General features: G+C 36.1%; 1 protein-coding gene across 1 annotated transcript in view; it reads left to right on the forward strand.

Annotated features, from left to right (window-relative positions):
• stag1a (stromal antigen 1a) overlaps positions 1-19,520 on the forward strand; it is a 63,123-nt gene that overhangs the window by 41,539 nt on the left and 2,064 nt on the right. Inside the window, exons 5-33 of the mRNA XM_051130848.1 lie at positions 1-93; positions 196-272; positions 365-569; positions 3,616-3,767; positions 3,919-3,992; positions 4,076-4,199; positions 4,291-4,389; positions 4,468-4,547; positions 4,633-4,740; positions 4,897-5,011; positions 5,170-5,287; positions 6,991-7,094; positions 7,207-7,299; positions 7,384-7,473; positions 7,805-8,008; positions 9,168-9,238; positions 9,336-9,423; positions 9,867-9,947; positions 11,472-11,564; positions 11,661-11,835; positions 12,668-12,807; positions 13,384-13,485; positions 13,582-13,730; positions 13,809-13,937; positions 15,803-16,008; positions 16,136-16,307; positions 16,496-16,609; positions 16,698-16,812; positions 16,905-16,985. The exon at positions 1-93 is cut by the window's left edge and continues 4 nt beyond it. Coding sequence (XP_050986805.1) covers positions 1-93; positions 196-272; positions 365-569; positions 3,616-3,767; positions 3,919-3,992; positions 4,076-4,199; positions 4,291-4,389; positions 4,468-4,547; positions 4,633-4,740; positions 4,897-5,011; positions 5,170-5,287; positions 6,991-7,094; positions 7,207-7,299; positions 7,384-7,473; positions 7,805-8,008; positions 9,168-9,238; positions 9,336-9,423; positions 9,867-9,947; positions 11,472-11,564; positions 11,661-11,835; positions 12,668-12,807; positions 13,384-13,485; positions 13,582-13,730; positions 13,809-13,937; positions 15,803-16,008; positions 16,136-16,307; positions 16,496-16,609; positions 16,698-16,812; positions 16,905-16,985 — 3,452 coding nt within the window. The remainder of the gene's footprint in view (positions 94-195; positions 273-364; positions 570-3,615; positions 3,768-3,918; positions 3,993-4,075; positions 4,200-4,290; positions 4,390-4,467; positions 4,548-4,632; positions 4,741-4,896; positions 5,012-5,169; positions 5,288-6,990; positions 7,095-7,206; positions 7,300-7,383; positions 7,474-7,804; positions 8,009-9,167; positions 9,239-9,335; positions 9,424-9,866; positions 9,948-11,471; positions 11,565-11,660; positions 11,836-12,667; positions 12,808-13,383; positions 13,486-13,581; positions 13,731-13,808; positions 13,938-15,802; positions 16,009-16,135; positions 16,308-16,495; positions 16,610-16,697; positions 16,813-16,904; positions 16,986-19,520) is intronic.

The raw sequence follows: 19,520 nt of genomic DNA on the forward strand, positions 1-19,520 counted from the left end.
TCGTTGATGATTGGATTGAGTCATACAAACAAGACAGAGATTTAGCACTTCTGGACCTCATCAACTTCTTCATCCAGTGCTCTGGCTGTAAAGGTATCAATACTTCATGCTCATAAATGTCAGTCTGTGTTATTAATCAATAATAATCATATAGTGTTTATAATAGTAGTGATTGTTGACTGATCTTCGTTTCAGGCACTGTAAGAATCGAAATGTTTCGCAACATGCAGAATGCGGAAATTATTCGCAAAATGACAGAGGAGTTTGATGAGGTATGCTTCCTGATGGATTTACAGAACGTTTTGTAGGAAATGAACCTTTGAGCTCTAGTTTGAGTGTAGGTCATTTTTGTGTTTTAATGCAGGATAGTGGCGATTACCCTTTGACCATTTCTGGCCCGTTGTGGAAGAAGTTTCGCTACAATTTCTGTGAGTTCATCTGCGTCCTGATCCGCCAGTGCCAGTACAGCATCATCTACGACGAGTACATGATGGACACGGTCATCTCTCTGCTGACGGGTCTGTCGGACTCACAGGTTCGAGCCTTCAGACACACCAGCACTTTAGCAGGTAAACCTGAATTTTTCTAGAGAATTACATTTATAGATTTGTGGTCAACAAAAAGATCTCCTTCAGTTTTTCAGCCAAAATAGTTCAAAAAATTCTGTGCTTTAAAAGCAAAGAATTGTGGACTGCCATCAGTATTAGTATTGTAAATTTAATTTGTTCTGTGTAATAAATTCATTTATTTTTATTTTTTATTTGTTATTTTTAAATTACTTAAAAAATTAATAATCATAGTTATTATTAAATATTTGTTTATTTTTTTGGTACAGATTTTACAGATTAGTATTAATACAAATAATTTAATAATAATTATTATAGTTGTTGTTCTTATTAATATTAATATTAATAATACAGTGGCTTGCAAAAGTATTCGGCCCCCTTGAACTTTTCCACATTTTGTCACATTACAGCCACAAACATGAATCAATTTTATTGGAATTCCACGTGAAAGACCAATACAAAGTGGTGTACACGTGAGAAGTGGAACGAAAATCATACATGATTCCAAACATTTTTTACAAATAAAAAACTGAAAAGTGGGGTGTGCGTAATTATTAAGCCCCCTTTGGTCTGAGTGCAGTCAGTTGCCCATAGACATTGCCTGATGAGTGCTAATGACTAAATAGAGTGCACCTGTGTGTAATCTAATGTCAGTACAAATACAGCTGCCCTGTGACGGCCTCAGAGGTTGTCTAAGAGAATATTGGGAGCAACAACACCATGAAGTCCAAAGAACACACCAGACAGGTCAGGAAAAAAGTTATAGAGAAATTTAAAGCAGGCTTAGGCTACAAAAAGATTTCCCAAGCCTTGAACATCCCACGGAGCACTGTTCAAGCGATCATTCAGAAATGGAAGGAGTATGGCACAACTGTAAACCTACCAAGACAAGGCCGTCCACCTAAACTCACAGGCCGAACAAGGAGAGCGCTGATCAGAAGTGCAGCCAAGAGGCCCATGGTGACTCTGGACGAGCTGCAGAGATCTACAGCTCAGGTGGGGGAATCTGTCCATAGGACAACTATTAGTCGTGCACTGCACAAAGTTGGCCTTTATGCAAGAGTGGCAAGAAGAAAGCCATTGTTAAAAGAAAACCATAAGAAGTCCCGTTTGCAGTTTGCCACAAGCCATGTGGGGGACACAGCAAACATGTGGAAGAAGGTGCTCTGGTCAGATGAGACCAAAATGGAACTTTTTGGCCAAAATGCAAAAACGCTATGTGTGGCGGAAAACTAACACTGCACATCACTCTGAACACACCATCCCCACTGTCAAATATGGTGGTGGCAGCATCATGCTCTGGGGGTGCTTCTCTTCAGCAGGGACAGGGAAGCTGGTCAGAGTTGATGGGAAGATGGATGGAGCCAAATACAGGGCAATCTTGGAAGAAAACCTCTTGGAGTCTGCAAAAGACTTCAGACTGGGGCGGAGGTTCACCTTCCAGCAGGACAACGACCCTAAACATAAAGCCAGGGCAACAATGGAATGGTTTAAAACAAAACATATCCATGTGTTAGAATGGCCCAGTCAAAGTCCAGATCTAAATCCAATCGAGAATCTGTGGCAAGATCTGAAAACTGCTGTTCACAAACGCTGTCCATCTAATGTGACTGAGCTGGAGCTGTTTTGCAAAGAAGAATGGGCAAGAATTTCAGTCTCTAGATGTGCAAAGCTGGTAGAGACATACCCTAAAAGACTGGCAGCTGTAATTGCAGCAAAAGGTGGTTCTACAAAGTATTGACTCAGGGGGCTGAATAATTACGCACACCCCACTTTTCAGTTTTTTATTTGTTAAAAATGTTTGGAATCATGTATGATTTTCGTTCCACTTCTCACGTGTACACCACTTTGTATTGGTCTTTCACGTGGAATTCCAATAAAATTGATTCATGTTTGTGGCTGTAATGTGACAAAATGTGGAAAAGTTCAAGGGGGCCGAATACTTTTGCAAGCCACTGTAATAATAATAATGCTATAGTTTATGTATTTCTGTACTGGTTTGTTTAATGTTTTACATTTTAATAAATACAAACATTTTTATTTCTAAAACATTATTATTATTATTGTTATTATTATTTAATACTTTTCTTTTACAATTTAACACATATTAATTGTATATTTTATATACTTTATTGGTTTGTGTAATTTTTATAATTTAATTTAATATAAATACTTCATTGTTATTATTATTTAATAATTATTCTTTTACAATTACATAATAATACTATAGTTTATATATTTCTTTATTGGTTTGTTTAATTTTTTACATTTAATTAAATGCAAATATTTTAATAATAATAATAAATATTATTATTGTTACTATTATTGTTATTTCATACCTTTTCTTTTACAATTCAATACATGTTAATACTGAAGTTTATATATTTCTTTATTGGTTTGTTTATTTTTTATGATTTAATTAAATACAAACACTTTAATAATAATAATAATAATAATTATTATTATTATTATTATTATTAACAGTATTGTGGTTTATATATTTCTTTATTGGTTTGTTTAAATACAAATTGTTTATTATTATTATTATTATTTAATACTTTTTCTTTTAAAATTCCATGAATATTAATACTATAGTTTGTAAGTTTATTAATGGGTTTGTTTAATTTAAACATAAAATATTTAAAAACAATCATAAAAAACATATTATTATTATTATTATTATTATTATCATAGAGGATTTCAGAAAAACAACAGTGTGCATGTGACCTGAAACAGCTGAAGTAGAGAGAGATATTTTTAGAAAAAATAATGGCCTAGGGCTTAGACTAAGTCAGGATTAGGCCATAGTTCAATTAGGACATTTAAGTAACTTTTTATAAATGTTTAAACATTATAAATGTTACAAACATTACTGGTGTCCATCTTGAAGGAAAACAAAGGCACTGATATATTTTAAGATCAGTCAGTGCAAGTTTCTTTGAGCTGAAACAGCTTGGATTTACATTTTACTCTGGGACTAGTCTTAAGCCTTGTCTGTGAAACCGGGGGAAAGAGTTTTCATCCCTGTACTCTGTACTTTTGCCCACAGCCATGAAGCTCATGACAGCCCTTGTGAACGTGGCTCTGAATCTGAGCATTAACCAGGACAACACACAGAGACAGTATGAAGCCGAACGCAACAAAATGGTGGGAAAGAGAGCCAATGAGAAGCTTGAACTCCTACTTCAAAGGAGGAAAGAGGTATGAATTCCCAGACACTCTTGTCTAAAATTCATTTGTAGAGGCTCGCATGAAATACGGCGCACAGAGCTTAACAAATTTGCACATTTCCTCAGAATCTAAACGTGTTCAGAACGTGTCATTTACTCGCATGAACAAACTTTCTCACCAGCTTCAAGAAAACCAAGATGAAATCGAAAACATGATGAACTCCATCTTCAAAGGAATCTTTGTTCATCGTTATAGGTGATCCAAGTTGTATATACCTTCACAGTAATAGCGCGCATATAGCTGTGCATGTCTGGTCTCATCTTCTGTGTGACTGTCAGGGATGCGATTGCTGAAATCAGAGCGATTTGTATAGAGGAGATCGGTGTGTGGATGAAAATGTACAGCGATGCCTTCCTAAACGACAGCTACCTGAAGTACGTGGGCTGGACCTTACACGACCGGGTACGGCATCTCCACATACACCAGAAGCAGCACTTTTGCCGCTGTAATATTTCATTCTCAGCGTATTAATATCAGCATCCTTCATTTCCAGCAAGGCGAAGTGCGCTTGAAGTGTTTGAAAGCCTTACAAAACCTCTACACGAACCGCGAACTGTTTCCAAAACTCGAGCTCTTCACAAACCGTTTCAAGGTAAGAACGCAGTTCTGGAAAGGTATCACGATTCTCTGAATGTGTTCCCTTGTTGGTGTTGATAAAATCTCCTCACAGGATCGTATCGTGTCTATGACGCTGGATAAAGAGTACGACGTGGCCGTGGAGGCCATCAGACTGGTCACGCTGATCCTTCAGTGAGTGAAGCTCAGATGCTATCGGATGCTGAACGTAAATGCAGTCTGAATGCTTTCCTCCATCAAATGTTCTTCATTTGTTCAGGGGTAGTGAGGACGCTCTGTCTAATGAGGATTGCGAAAACGTCTATCATCTGGTGTACTCCGCTCACAGGCCTGTGGCAGTGGCTGCTGGGGAGTTTCTACATCGAAAGTGAGCCATCCTTGAAATAACATCCAGTTTTTAAATATTTAGCTCTTTAGTATTATTTTATTTCTTTTTAATTACATTTTAATTAATTTTATTTATATTTTCTTGTCCATTTTTTTTTTTTTTTTTTTTTTTTTTTTTTAACTCTGTCATGTGTAGGTTGTTCAGCAGACATGATCCTCAGGCGGAGGAAGCTCTGGCCAAACGCAGAGGCAGGAGCAGCCCAAATGGAAACCTCATTCGCATGCTGGTGCTCTTCTTTCTGGAGAGCGAGGTAACGCCTTAACTGATGATGAGGTGCTTATTGAGAATAATGATTGGATAACACAATATTTGTCTCCTGAGGTGGCATTAGAATTCAGTTAGTTTCATTGTTATTGGTCTGAATCTTTTGTTTGTGTCAGAGGTAACAGTGTTTTTGTGTTTTTCCAGCTGCATGAACATGCTGCTTATCTAGTGGACAGTTTGTGGGAGAGCTCTCAGGAGCTACTGAAGGATTGGGAGTGTATGACCGAACTGCTGCTGGAGGAACCAGTACAGGGCGAAGAGGGTACGGACATCCTGAGAAGGGTTTCGCTGCTGACTGTAGTAGATTATAATAGATAGAAAGCACAAGGGAGACTGGGGCTAGTTTTACGAAGGTCAAAAACTGTGTTTTTAGGGCCCTGTGTTTTATTTTTTTTACAAACTCCGTTTTTTTTTCCCATTTTAATTCTTCTGGATACCTTCTTTTCCTATTTTAATATTTCTGGACTCCATTTTCATGGATAAAATAGTATTTTAGTAATCAAAAATCATGCTAATTAATTGAAATAATAAAACTTATACAATTTAGGAACAGTTTATTAAAAATGTAACAAGGGCCCTATAAAATAAATTTTTTCTCTTATTTTTGTTTTGGTTTGTTTAATTTTTATAATTTAATTAAATACAAATATTTTATTATTATTATTATTTGTTATTATTATTTGTTAGTATTATTTCATACCTTTTTGTTTAAAATTCAGTGCATATTATTACTATAGTTTAGATATTTCTTTATTGGTTTGTTTAATTTTTATCATTTAATTAAATGCAAATACTTTTATATTATTGTTATTATTGATATTGTTGTGGTTTATATATTTCTTATTTGTTAAATTTTTATATTTTAATTAAATACAAATATTTTAATAATAGTAATAATAATAAATAATTATTATTGTTTAATACATTTTCTTTTACAATTCAGTATCTATTAATAATATAGTTCATAAGTTTTTTGTTTGTTTAATTTTTATAATTTAATTAAAAAATACAAATACATTAGCAATAATAATAATAATATTTAATACTTTCAGAATTTAATAAATATACTATAGTTTATATTTCTTTTTTTTCAATTTTTATAATTGAATTAAAAATAAATATTTAAATATTAATATAAATTATTATTATTAATATTATGTAATACTTCTTTTACAATTAAATTAATATTAATACTGTAGTTTATATATTTCTTTGTTTTTTGACTATTTAAACAAATAAAAAGGTGATAACAATAATAATGAAACATTATTAATATTTATTACTTTTTTATTATAATACTGTAGTTTATATATTTATTGGTTTGTTTAATTGATATAATTTAAATACGAATAATTTATTTATTTATTTATTATTATTTAATACTTTTTATTTTACAATTCCATAAATATTAATACTATAGTTTTTTCCCAATACATTAGAATGCATCCTGTTTAACTTTATATTTTTCTGAACAAAAAATAATGAAGAGGATAGACACTAAAATCTCATTCAGCGTAACAATATTTGTATATATTTATTTAATAATATATATTGTATATTATATGTATTTATATAATAATGTTTACCAAAAAATCTTTTTAGGCATCTTTAAAACATGAATCATTTGATGACAAATTAGAACATTGTTTAACATCCTTTAAACAATATCCAGTTTTTAATATTTTTGAATAAAATATTGAATATTTTTTATTTTACTTTATTTTATTAATTTAACAAAGGCACTGTGAAGTACAGTTCTTTCTTTTGTTCTCAAATTCCATTTAATATTTACCAAATTCTGTGTTTTCATTTCATTTTTTCTGGATTCGATTTTAACGGTTTAATTAAATTTTAATAATCAGTCAAAACGCTTGTCTAATTAAGTGAATTCATAAAAACATCTCCTAAATGGCTAAATATATGCATCTAGCTTATCTCTTTCTCTCTGACTCTGTTTGTCTTCAGTGTTGTCAGACAGGCAGGAGAGTGCTCTGATCGAGCTGACTGTCTGTACCATTCGTCAGGCTGCTGAGGCCCATCCGCCTGTAGGGAGAGGGACCGGGAAAAGGGTACAACCTTTACTTGACAAGCTTCATTTTATGGCTAAAAATATCTGTATCTCTGTATAATAAAACATCTTTTTGTTCATCAATACTTAGCTGACTTTATCTTGTCGTGCAGGTCTTGACAGCAAAGGAAAGGAAGACGCAGATTGATGACAAAAACAAATTAACAGAGCACTTCATCATGGCTCTTCCCATGCTACTCTCAAAAGTAAGATTAACGTGTTGCGTTTCAAGCTCGCATATATCATAAACCAGTCAGACATATGCTAATAAACCTGTTTTCCGCATACAGTACCAGACAGATGCAGAGAAAGTAGCCAACCTCCTACAGATCCCACAGTACTTCGACCTGGATGTGTACAGTGCTGGAAGGATGGAGAAGGTAAGCAGTTTCTCCAGGTGGATCTCTAGTATCCACCTTATTCTTCAATGTGGAAGTAAGCTTATGGACGAGACTTCCGGTTCATGGTAAAACTGTTTGCACTACAAACAAGTGTGTTCATAATTAAGATAATACATTAAAATAATATAGTAAGACAATTTGCAATATCAAACAGTAAAACAAGCTGTTTTGTACAGCTAAAAATAGCTGGACGTGGATGAGACTGGAAGCCACACCCATAAAATGTACAAATGGCCACGCCCACTCTTAAGTGAAAATAAGGTGCATAAATGCTAAACGTTAGCTTATAGACTAAATTTGAATGTTCCAGCACTTGGAAGCCTTGCTTAAGCAGATCAAGTTAGTGGTTGAGAAGCACACGGACACGGAGGTGCTGGAGGCCTGCAGTAAAACCTACAGCATCCTGTGCAGCGAGGAGTACACCATCATGAACCGCGTGGACATCGGCCGCAGTCAGCTCATCGATGAACTAGCCGACCGCTTCAACCACTCGGTGGAGGAGCTGCTGCAGGCGGTGAGGGCTCTGTGGAGGTGACGGACAGATTTAGAGAGATTGTTTGTTAAAGTATCAAATCAATTACAACAAAGAGGAGATGGCTTTTTAAAAAAATTAAAGGAAAAATTCATCCCAAAATTGACAGTTGTCATTGTTTAAAGGAGTCCACTTCCAAAACAGATTCGCATATAATGTACTCACCCCCTTGTCATCCAAGATGTTCATGTCTTTGTTTTCTTCAGTTGTAAAAAAATTGTTTTTTGAGGAAAACATTTCAGCATTTTTTTCCATGTAATGGACTGCTATGGTGCCCCGAGTTTGAACTTCCAAAACGCAGTTTAAATGCAGCTTCAAACGATCCCAAAAGTGGTTGTAAATGATCCCAGCCGAGGAAAAAGGGTCTTATCTAGAGTAACGATCTGTTATTTTCATAAAAATAATACAATTTATATACTTTTTAATCTCAAACCCTCATCTCGTCTTACTCTGCCTGGACTGTTTTTTTCCAGTTCGTGACAGTTAGGGTATGTCAAAAAATGTCATGTTCTCCCTCAACTTCAAAATCGTTCCTATATCACTGTTTTAGCTTTTTTGTTAAGGGTGTTTGATCTTCTTTGCATGTTCACTTTGCAAAGACTAGATCGGTACTTCTGCAACGATGAAGGATGATTTTTGAAATGATTTTTGAAGTTGAGGGAGAAAATACGATCTGAGTTTTTTTGACATATCCTAATTGTCTTGAGCCAGAAGACACAGAGATCAGGCAGAGAAAGGCAAGACAAGCGTTTGACAATAAAAAGTATTTAAACGGTATTTTTTAAATGAAAATAACCGATCGTTTCGCTAGATAAGACCCTTCTTTCTCGACTGGGATCGTTTGAAGCCGCATTTATACTGCATTTTGGAAGTTCAAACTCGGGGCACCATATCAGTCCATTATATGAGGAAAAATCATGAAATGTTTCCTCAAAAAAACATAATTTCTTTACGACTGAAGAAAGAAAGACATGAACATCTTGGATGACAAGGGGGTGAGTACATTATATGTGAATCTTTGTTTTAGAAGTGGACTTCTCCTTTAATAAGCCTAATGTCATTTGTGAGCAGTTGTGAACGATTCATATAATCATGCAAGGCTCACTGATCAAACTTTTCTGAATGTCTTCCTCATTAATAGGGCGAAGAGGCGGATGACGATGACATCTACAGTGTTCTCTCCACGCTCAAGAGACTCACAGCCTTTCACAAGTATGTTGCTGTCTTGTTAAATCACTGTGCAAACTGACAACTTGGAATCATTGAGTGCTAATGAACAAACAATGTGTCTGTCTCTCTTCTCCATCAGTGCTCATGACTTGACCAGATGGGATTTGTTTGGGAACTGCTACAGGTTGCTAAGGACGGGAATAGAGCAGGGCTCTATGCCAGAGCAGGTGCGTCTGTTTCAGATATAAGATGAGGGAATCTCATGAAGCGTATCAAGAACACGTCTAGGTCACATTTCATTTTAAAATTAAATTTTGTCATTAATTGCTCACCCTCATGTCCTTCCAAACTCATAAGACCTTCATTCATCTTCAGAACACAAAGTAAGATATTTTTGATGAAACCTGAGAGCTTTCTGACCCTGCATAGACAGCAACATCAGGGCATAGAAAGGTAGTGAGGACATTGTTAAAATAGTGGTACTGATATGTGGCATCAGTGGTTCAACCATATTTTTATGAAGCTACGAGAATACTTTTTGTACAGGAAGAAAACAATAGTAATGACTTTATGTAACAATTTCCTCTCTTCTCTGACACTGCATCATTGATTTCATGTAGATCATATTAGGTCCTGGTACTCACTGATTGTGTTTCATTGTGTTTTGTAGATAGCAGTACAGGCTCTTCAGTGTTCTCATTACTCCATACTGTGGCAGCTTGTGAAGATCACAGAAGGAGCTCCCTCCAAGGTATCTGAGGCATCTATTTAATGTTTTAACTTCTTATTTAGCAGATGGATTTGATGCAATACAATTTGCAGCGTTTCACTTAATTATCAGCTGTTCGGCATTTCCCTTACATTACATTTGCGACTCTGGACCACAAAACCAGTCAGACGGTTCAGTTTTTTTAAACTGAGATTTATACATTATACATTTATACATTTATACATTCATACATCCATTGATGTATGGTTTGTTAGGATAGGGCAATATTTGGCGGAGATACAACTATTTGAATATCTGGAATTTAAAGTTCTTAGCAATGCATATTACTAATTAAAAATTAAGTTTTTATGTATTTACGATACGAAATTTACAAAATACCTTAATTGAACATGATCTTTACTTAATATCCTAATGATTGTTGGCATCCTAATGATTTTTGATCGATCATTTTGACCCATACAATGTATTTTTGGCTATTGCTACAAATACACCTGTGCTACTTAAAGGAGAAGTTCACTTCCAGAACAAAAATGTACAGATAATTTACTCACCCCTTTGTCATCCGAGATGTTCAAGTCTTTCTTTCTTCAGTCGTAAAGAAATTGTTTCAGGAGTTATGTCCATATAGTGGACTTCAATGATGCCCCCAAGTGTGAACTTCCAAAGTGCAGTTTAAATGCAGCTTCAAATGGCTCTAAACGATCCCAGCCGTAGAAGGGTCTTATCTAGAGAAACAATCGGTTATTTTCTAAACAAACTGACAATTTCTATGCTTTTTAACCTCAAATGCTTGTCTTGTCTTATCTCTGCCATGCGCATGCGCATGCGTAGTCTGTGTAATCCGGGTCAATACAGTTAGGGTATGTCGAAAAACTCCCATCTCGTTTTTCTTCTTCAACTTCAAAATCGTCCTACATCGCTGTTTTACCTTTTTTTGTAAAGGTTGTTTGACCTTTTTCGCATGTTCACTTTGTAAACACTGGGTTGGTACTTCTGTAGTGATGAGGGACGATTTTGAAATTGGGAACGTTTTTCGACCTACCCTGTCTTGAACTGGAAAAAACTGAGCTCACGCAGACATAGACAGGACAAGCGTTTGAGGTTAAAAAGTATATAGATTGTCAGTTTGTTTTGAAAATGACCAATTGTTTTACTAGATAAGCCCTTTCTTTCTTTGGCTGGGATTGTTTACAGCCATTTGAAGCTGCATTTTAACTGCATTTTGGAAGTTCAAACTTGGGGCCACCATTGAAGTCCATTATATGGAGAGAAATCCTGAAATGTTTTCCTCAAAAAACATAGTTTCTTATCGACTGAAGAAAGAAAGACATTAACATCTTGGATAACAAGGGGGTGAGTAAATTATCTGGACATTCTTGTTCTGAAAGTGAACTGCTTCTTTAAGGCTGGTTTTGTTGTCCAGGGTTACATTTGTGATCTCATCCTATAATGAATGCGACTAGACTGAAAAAACATAAGAGGCTTGTTCATTATCTGATTATTTCAACTTCCAATTAAAAAACATACACATTTTTTTTATTTCAGGATGATCTTCTAGCACTACGGAGGGTTGTCAAGTCTTTTCTAGCTGTGTGCCAGCAGTGTTTATCAAACGTCAACACGCCGGTTAAAGAGCAGGTGAGCTCCTTCGTTCGTCCTTGCATTTAGGAAAGATGTGCCAGTGCAAGAGTCATTCATACTATGATTGTTTCACCTTCCCATCTGTTCCTTCAGGCATTCATGCTGCTATGTGACCTGCTGATGATCTTCAGTCACCAGCTCACCACAGGGTCCAGAGAGGGTTTGCAACCTCTGGTCTTCAACCCAGACAGCACCCTACAGAACGAGCTGCTTAACTTCATCCTAGACCATGTGTTTATAGACCAGGATGATGAGAATCAGAGCATAGGTGAGTCTAGAGAGAATATTAATTACATTGTAAATATGAAGAAAAAAATGTTACAAAGTAATACTTCTTATTTTAAATAATCTGTCATTAACAGTATTAAAAGTATAAATACAGTTCTGGCTGAATAATAGAAAAAAATCTATTTGAATACGAATTTGTGCATATACAGTTGAGGTCTAAATGTTAGAGAATATGCAAAATGTTAATCATTTTACCAAAATAAGAGAGATCATACAAAATGCATGTTATATTTTTAGTACTGAGCTTTCCTTCATAACAAAAGATGTTTACATGTAGTCCACAAGAGAAAACACAAGAGAAAACTCTTAGAATTTTTAAAAACGACCCCATTCAAAAGTTTACATCCTCATTCTTAATACTGTGTTGTTACCTGAATGATCCACAGCTGTGTGTTTTATTTAGCGATAGTTGTTCATGAATCCCTTGTTTGTCCTGAACAGTTAAACTGCCTGCTGTTCTTCAGAAAAATCCTTCAGGTCCCACAGATTCTTTGGTTTTTCAGCATTTTTGTGTAGAACAGGATAATTTGCATTAACGGGGTAACTATTACTTTCTCTTTTTTTGTGAAATATCTTATTCAGGTCACTACTAAATAAAAAATAACATCCATTTTCTATGATCCCTCTTATTTTGGTAAAATATTGACATTTTGCAGATTCTGCAAGGTGTATGTAAACTTTTGACCTCAACTGACCTATTTAGTGAAACAGACCCAATGGGGTCTCAAAATCCATTAGATACTCAGACAGTTTTTTAATAATGTTCTGAAGTGCTGCAGTGTAGTTAAAGTGTTTTCATGTTTGCTACTCAGAGGGTGATGAGGAGGATGAAGCTAACAAGATTGAGGCCTTACACAAGAGGAGAAACCTTCTAGCTGCCTTCAGCAAGCTCATCATTTATGATATAATAGACATGCCAGCTGCTGCAGACATCTTCAAACACTACATGAAGGTAAGAAAACCACTTATCACCTAAACAGCAGAGATCTGTTGTTTCCAAACTACATTTGAAATCAGATAATATGATTTAAGCACTTAAAGGATTAGTTCATTCCAGAATTAAAATTTCCTGATAATTTACTCCCCTCCATGTCATCCAAAATGTTCATGTCTTTCTTCAGTCAAAAGAAAATTAAGGTTTTTGAGGAAAACATTTCAAGATTTTTCTCTGTATAGCGAACTTCAATGGGGATCAACAGGTTGAAGATCCAAATTGCAGTTTAAATGCAGCTTCAAAGGGCTCTACACGATCCCAGCTGTGGAATAAGGATCTTATCTAGTGACAGAATTGGTAATTTGGTAAATAAAAATATATATGCAGCCCTTTAAAGCTACTTTGAAACTGCAATTTGGACCTTCAACCTGTTGATCGCCATTGAAGTCTGCTATATGGAAAAAAATCCTGGAATGTTTTCCTCAAAAACCTTAAGTTTGTAGAATGAAAGACATGAACATCTTGGGTGACATTCTAGGTTAGTTCTTGCATTTTTATCACACTGCTGAACTTCTTATTGTAAACCATGTGTAGTACTACAATGATTATGGAGACATCATCAAGGAGACTCTAAGCAAGACCAGACAGACAGACAAGATACTGTGTGCCAAGACACTCATCCTGAGTTTACAGCAGGTGAGATGACAGCCTCCATTTTGAGGGATGATAACATGATATCCACATTATCATTTCAGATCTTGCATTTTAATAATCCTGTTATTTGTTCTTCAGCTGTTTAATGAGCTGATCCAGGATCAGGGGCCTAACTTGGACAGGACCTCATCTCACGTGAGCGGCATTAAGGAGTTGGCCCGTCGCTTTGCCCTCACCTTTGGCTTGGACCAGATCAAAACCAGAGAGGCTGTAGCCACACTGCACAAGTAACTTCTCTTTAATATTTGAATTATTACTTAACTCTGCTTTATTCTACCTAACACAAATATTTTTGCTGTGTTCAGAGATGGGATTGAGTTCGCCTTCAAATATCAGAATCCTAAAGGGCCAGAGTATCCTCCTCCAAATCTGGCCTTCCTGGAAGTTCTCTGTGAATTTTCCTCAAAGCTTCTCCGCCAAGACAAGAAAACAGTGTAAGTTAGTCTGAAGAGAACTTTGTTTAATGTTAATTTTGTTAATTACCAAAGGTTGGTTTAATGTTTTTAGGCTCACATGCTTGACTTCCACTGAGCAAAACGTCTTTTCATTAGATGGACCCTTTGAGAACCTGGGGCCGGATTCACGAAAATCTTCTTAAGAAATAAGTTAAGAAATTTCTTGAAAAAAAGTTCTCAAATATGTTCTTAAGAACATCTTAATTTTTTTCTTTTAGTGAATACATGGCTGAGGATGGCAAGACGCACTGATAAACTCTCACTTCAACAATCGTCTTTTTGCGCTTCTTGCAGATAAGGCTACCCTAATAATCACAATAAGTGCACTATTTTCATCGTGACCAGCTTAACTGGCGCTCGGTTTTTTTCACGATTGTGGTATTTATTTAAAAATTAAAAACGTTCAATTAAAACTCCCTACCTGACTCATTTTTGTAGAGTTGCTACTGAGTCTGACATAGGCTAATCATGACTGATTGTTTACATTATTGTTTACATTATCATTATCATGCACCTCCCTATTAATAGTCCTCCTATGTATTATGTGTAACTAATAGTGTTGTAATGCTTAAATATAACAATTATATTATATTATAATATAACAATTTGAAATAACCCAACAAATTAATTAAATAATTCTTACTATTTGGGATTTAAGTCTGGGGCTATCCTAACTTTAAGAAGTTATTTACGTTGAATTTTAAAAAGATTCTTTTCAAGAATATGAATTCTTCTTAAGTTTTGCCTTAAGAACAATTTTTAGAAAAAGATAAGAATATTTTTAAGAACAATTTTTGGGAATACAAAATATTCTTTTTTTTCTTAAGTTAGAAAATAAGAAAAAAATAAAGAAAATAAGAAAATGGCAGTTAAGAATAAATTTCTTCTCAAGAATGTTTTGTGAATCTGGCCCCTGAGCTAAGAAGATTGCATTGTAATGTATAGTTTTTTAAAAATGTATATTACAGGTCTCCAAACCTCAATTCTTTTTAAGAATTACAGTTGAAGTCCCTTGTTTGTCCTGAACAGTTAAACTGCCTGCTGTTCTTCAGAAAAAGTCCTTCAGGTCTCACAAAATATTTGTTTTTTCAGCATTTTTGTGTATTTGAATTCTTTCCAACAATGACTGTATGATTTTGAGATCCATATTTTCACACTAAGGACAACTGAGGGACTTGTGCAACTATTACAGAAGGTTCAAACACTCACTGATGCTCCAGAAGGAAAAACAATGCATTAAGTGGGGGGGTGAAAACTTTTTGAATTTGAAGATTGGGGTAAATCTAACTTATTTTGTCTTCTTTGTATTTTCTGTAGCTTCTGAAGGGCAGTACTAAATGAAAAATATGAGTCTCTCCGTTGTCCTCCGTATGAAATGATGGATCTCAAAATAATAGTCATTGTTGGAAAGAGTTCAAATACACATGAAAATGCTAAAAAACCAAAGAATTTGTGTGACCTGAAGGGTTTTATTGAAGAACAGCAGGCAGTTTAACTGTTCAGGACAAACAAGGGACTCATGAACAACTATCACTAAACAAAAAAAAAACAGCTGTGTATCATTCAGGTAATAACACTGTTAAGGATCAAGTATATGTAAAGTTTGAGTAATTTTTATAAATTCAATTATTTTCTCTTGTGGACTATATGTAAACATCTTTTATGTGAAATATCTTAAAAAATATCATGCATTTGTATGATCCCTCTTAGTTTGGTAAAATAATTAAGGTTGTGCAGATTCTGCAAGGTGTATATAAACTTTTGACTTCAACTGTATATTTTAAGAGAATTGTATCATTTAAATAAAAATATGTTCATATCTTTCTGTTTTCTCTTTGGCTCAGGCACTCATATCTGGAGAAGTTCATGACTGAGCAGATGATGGAGAGGCGGGAAGACATCTGGCTGCCGCTCATCTCCTACAGGAACTCTCTGCTGACGGGTGGAGATGAAGATCGCATGTCCATCACCAGTGGCAGCAGCAGCAGCAAAGCTGGATCCATACGGAGCAAGAAGGGCCGTCCACCACTGCACAAGAAACGCATCGAGGGTGAGGATGCCAGTAGATGTAGTCATACTGATAGGAGACGCGAGGCCTGTCGGTTGGTTCAGTTGACTGAGATGGCTAAAAGTAAGCAGTCATGGGCTGTTTTGTGTGTGGTCTCGTGGTTCTGCAGAGGAGAGCGTGGAGGGCTCTTGGATGATGAGGAACGACACCCTACAGACCCCTGGAGCCCTGCAGACACCCCAGCTCACCTCCACCGTGCTCCGAGAAAACCCTCGGCAAGCTGCTGAGCACCTCCCTGAGCAGAATTCTGAGCCCGGCTCTGAATCCGACTACGTTCACAAGTAAGTAATCATAAACCATGTGGCTAAAAGTTTGTGAACCCTTAAGCACCAGGTCCATTTTAATTTAAAGGATTCACACAAAAATGACAATTCTGTCACTAATTACTCACCGTCGAGTCGTTCCAAACCTGTAAGACCTTCGTTTATCTTCAGAACACAAATTAAGATATTTTTTTCCTCTTGGTCAGTCCTCAGATGCAGATGTCCTGGCTTGGACAGCAGAAGATGGAGGAGGTGAACAGGAAAGAACGCACAGCCATGAATTACATGAAGGCCCGTAGCGGAGGAGTGCGACAGACTGTGTATGTGAAGAAACCAGAGGAGCAAGTGTGGGATGTTTAAAATGTGGAACAGGCTGTAATTAATGTTTCTTTGATGTCTCTAATCTAGACGTGGTCTCATGGAGGACGACGCAGAGCCCATCTTTGAGGATGTCATGATGTCGTCGCGAGGACAGCTGGAAGACATGAGTGAGGAATTCGAGGACACCATGGTCATTGATCTGGTAATCAGATAATGCTAGCAAATTAAAGCATCTCGAAGTACTTATGTCATTAAATACAGACAGAAACTGTAAATCACACTATCTTTCTCCAGCCTCCGTCTAGGAACAGGCGGGAGAGAGCAGAGCTGAGACCGGACTTCTTTGACTCTGCAGCCATGATTGAGGATGAATCGGTAAGAATTTTAAAAGTGACATATCCTGAAAATATGACTTTTTCCATGTTTAAGTGCTATGGACAGGTCCACAGTGCATCTACTGTATCGACCTAGAAAATGTGAAAAAGTACAACCCGATAACTTCGTTTTGGTAAGCCTTTCTCTTCAAGCTTAGTTAAAAACAAGCCACTCAGATTTCGCTCCCCCTGTGACAGAAAGGGAATCTTACTATAATATTACCACCCCTAAATCTGCATGTCTCCACCCACAGCGCTGTGTTTTGTTTTTGCAAGCGATAATGGTGTTCCTAGTTCTAACGCCATGGTAAAACTTCAAGCAAAGCATGCTAAACATTCTGTTATTGGCTGCACAGACGAGCACACAACACTATTTAGAGTCCCAGCCTCGGAGTAAACAAGAAAGCAGTGGATTTATTGATTTCTAAATGCGATTTCTTTCCCAGCTGTTTACCATCACAGACATAACCGACTGTTTTTATAAGTCATATGTGTTTTTTAACAGAAACTTGTGGGTATTTGACGGTTTAAGCGCAATAAGACATAAAAAACGAGACGTTTAGTACTCACATGTTGTGTGACAGCCGCTTTCTGTGCGTGTGCTTTGGATATGTGTGTTCAGAAAAACCAGTATCAGAAGTTAAACTGATATGGGTTTAAAATGCATGATTTCAGTGCGATAGATATGATAATCAAATCCAAACAGATGTTTGGCGTATCTGAGCTATGAGCTGAAAAGGCAGTCTTATTCTAGAAAAAGGGGCGAGAGCAGCAGCTCATTTGCATTTAAAGAGACATGCAACGAAAACAGCTAATTTCTGCTTCCACTCATAATAGACATTTTCAGATTGATTTGTGGGGTATTTTGAACTAAAACTTCACAGACACATTCTGGGGACACCTGAGACTTGTTACATATTGTAAAAAGGGGCATAATAGGTCTCCTTTAATTCATTATTTAAATGCTGTTTTGCTCTAGCACATCACACTTTCTCATAAAACATGAAGTGCATTTTGTAGCATTTTTGCTATTGATAACATTTTGTAAGGTTGAGGAATTTTTGTATTATTCCATAATTACCAGAAGAACTGTCTCAAAGACATGATTTCTGTCTTCCCCTGAGCCAGTTTGCAGTTATTTGTTCAGTTTTCAGCTGATTTTCACATGTGAATGAATGATTTTGAAGACATTATTTTATGCCTAATCCTGATTTTAAGATTAGAATTATGGCAAGTGACAAAAAAAATCAAACATGACCCAGCTACATTTGTACATACAAATAGTGACAGAAAATTCAGATTTTGTGAAGAAAGCTTATTTATAAACTTATGTTCAAATACTTCATTTAATGTAAAAAAAACTTCACACAAACATATCTTTCATTCCCTTGCAGGTTGTAAGTTAAATTATACATTTTTAAAACTTTTTTGTCATTAAAATTTGACTTTTTTTTGATAGATGCATTAAAGTTGATACATTCATATAATTAAAATTATTTATTTATTTATTTTTTGGTGAAAAAAAATCATCTTAAAATTGGGTAATATTAGGCTTTTCTTTTGCCAGCTAGCTTTTTTCCAAGATGCAGGGCTGTGAAATCAGTAGGCCTATGTGATTATTCAAAATAAATCCAAAATCATAATATGGTTTAGTGCGATTATAAAATTGAAAATGATTTCAGTGAATATATGCGATGCATATTTCAGAGTGAAACGCGGCACTGTGTTCTTTGAGAGACAAGCAGCGCATGATCCAGTATTTTCAGTGTCTCAGTTTGCAGTAAATGCTGCATTTAAAATGCAAATATTGTTCACAAATCTGTCTAAATCTGTGTTAGTGAGCACTTCTCCTTTGCCGAGATAATCCATCCACCTCACAGGTGTGGTATATCAGGATGCTGATTAGACAGCATGATTATTGCACAGGTGTGCCTTAGGCTGGCCACAATAAAAGGCCACTCTAAAATGAGTTTTATCACAGAGCACAATGCCACAGATGTCGCAAGTTTTTAGTGAGCATGCAATTGGCATGCTGACTGCAGGAATGTCCACCAGAGCTGTTGCCCTTGAATTGAATATTCATTTCTCTGCCATGAGCCGTCTCCAAAGGCGTTTCAGAGAATTTGGCAGTACATCCAACCGGCCTCACAACCGCAGGCCACGTGTAACCACACCAGCCCAGGACCTCCACATCCAGCATCTTCACCTCCAAGATCGTCTGAGACCAGCCATCCGGACAGCTGCTGCAACAAGCGGTTTGCATAACCAAAGAATTTCTGCACAAACAGTCAGAAACCGTCTCAGGGAAGCTCATCTGCATGTTCGTCGTCCAGGGTCTCGACCTGACTGCAGTTCGTTGTCGTAACCGACTTGAGTGGACAAATGCTCACATTCGATAGCGTCTGGCACTTTGGAGAGGTGTTCTCTTAATGGATGAATCCCAGTTTTCACTGTACAGGGCAGATGGTAGATGGTAGTGTGTATGATGTCGTGTAGGTGAGCGGTTTGCTGATGTCAGCGTTGTGGATCGAGTGGC

The sequence above is a fragment of the Labeo rohita genome, chromosome 2, assembly GCF_022985175.1.
Source record: "Labeo rohita strain BAU-BD-2019 chromosome 2, IGBB_LRoh.1.0, whole genome shotgun sequence".
NCBI lineage: Eukaryota > Metazoa > Chordata > Actinopteri > Cypriniformes > Cyprinidae > Labeo > Labeo rohita.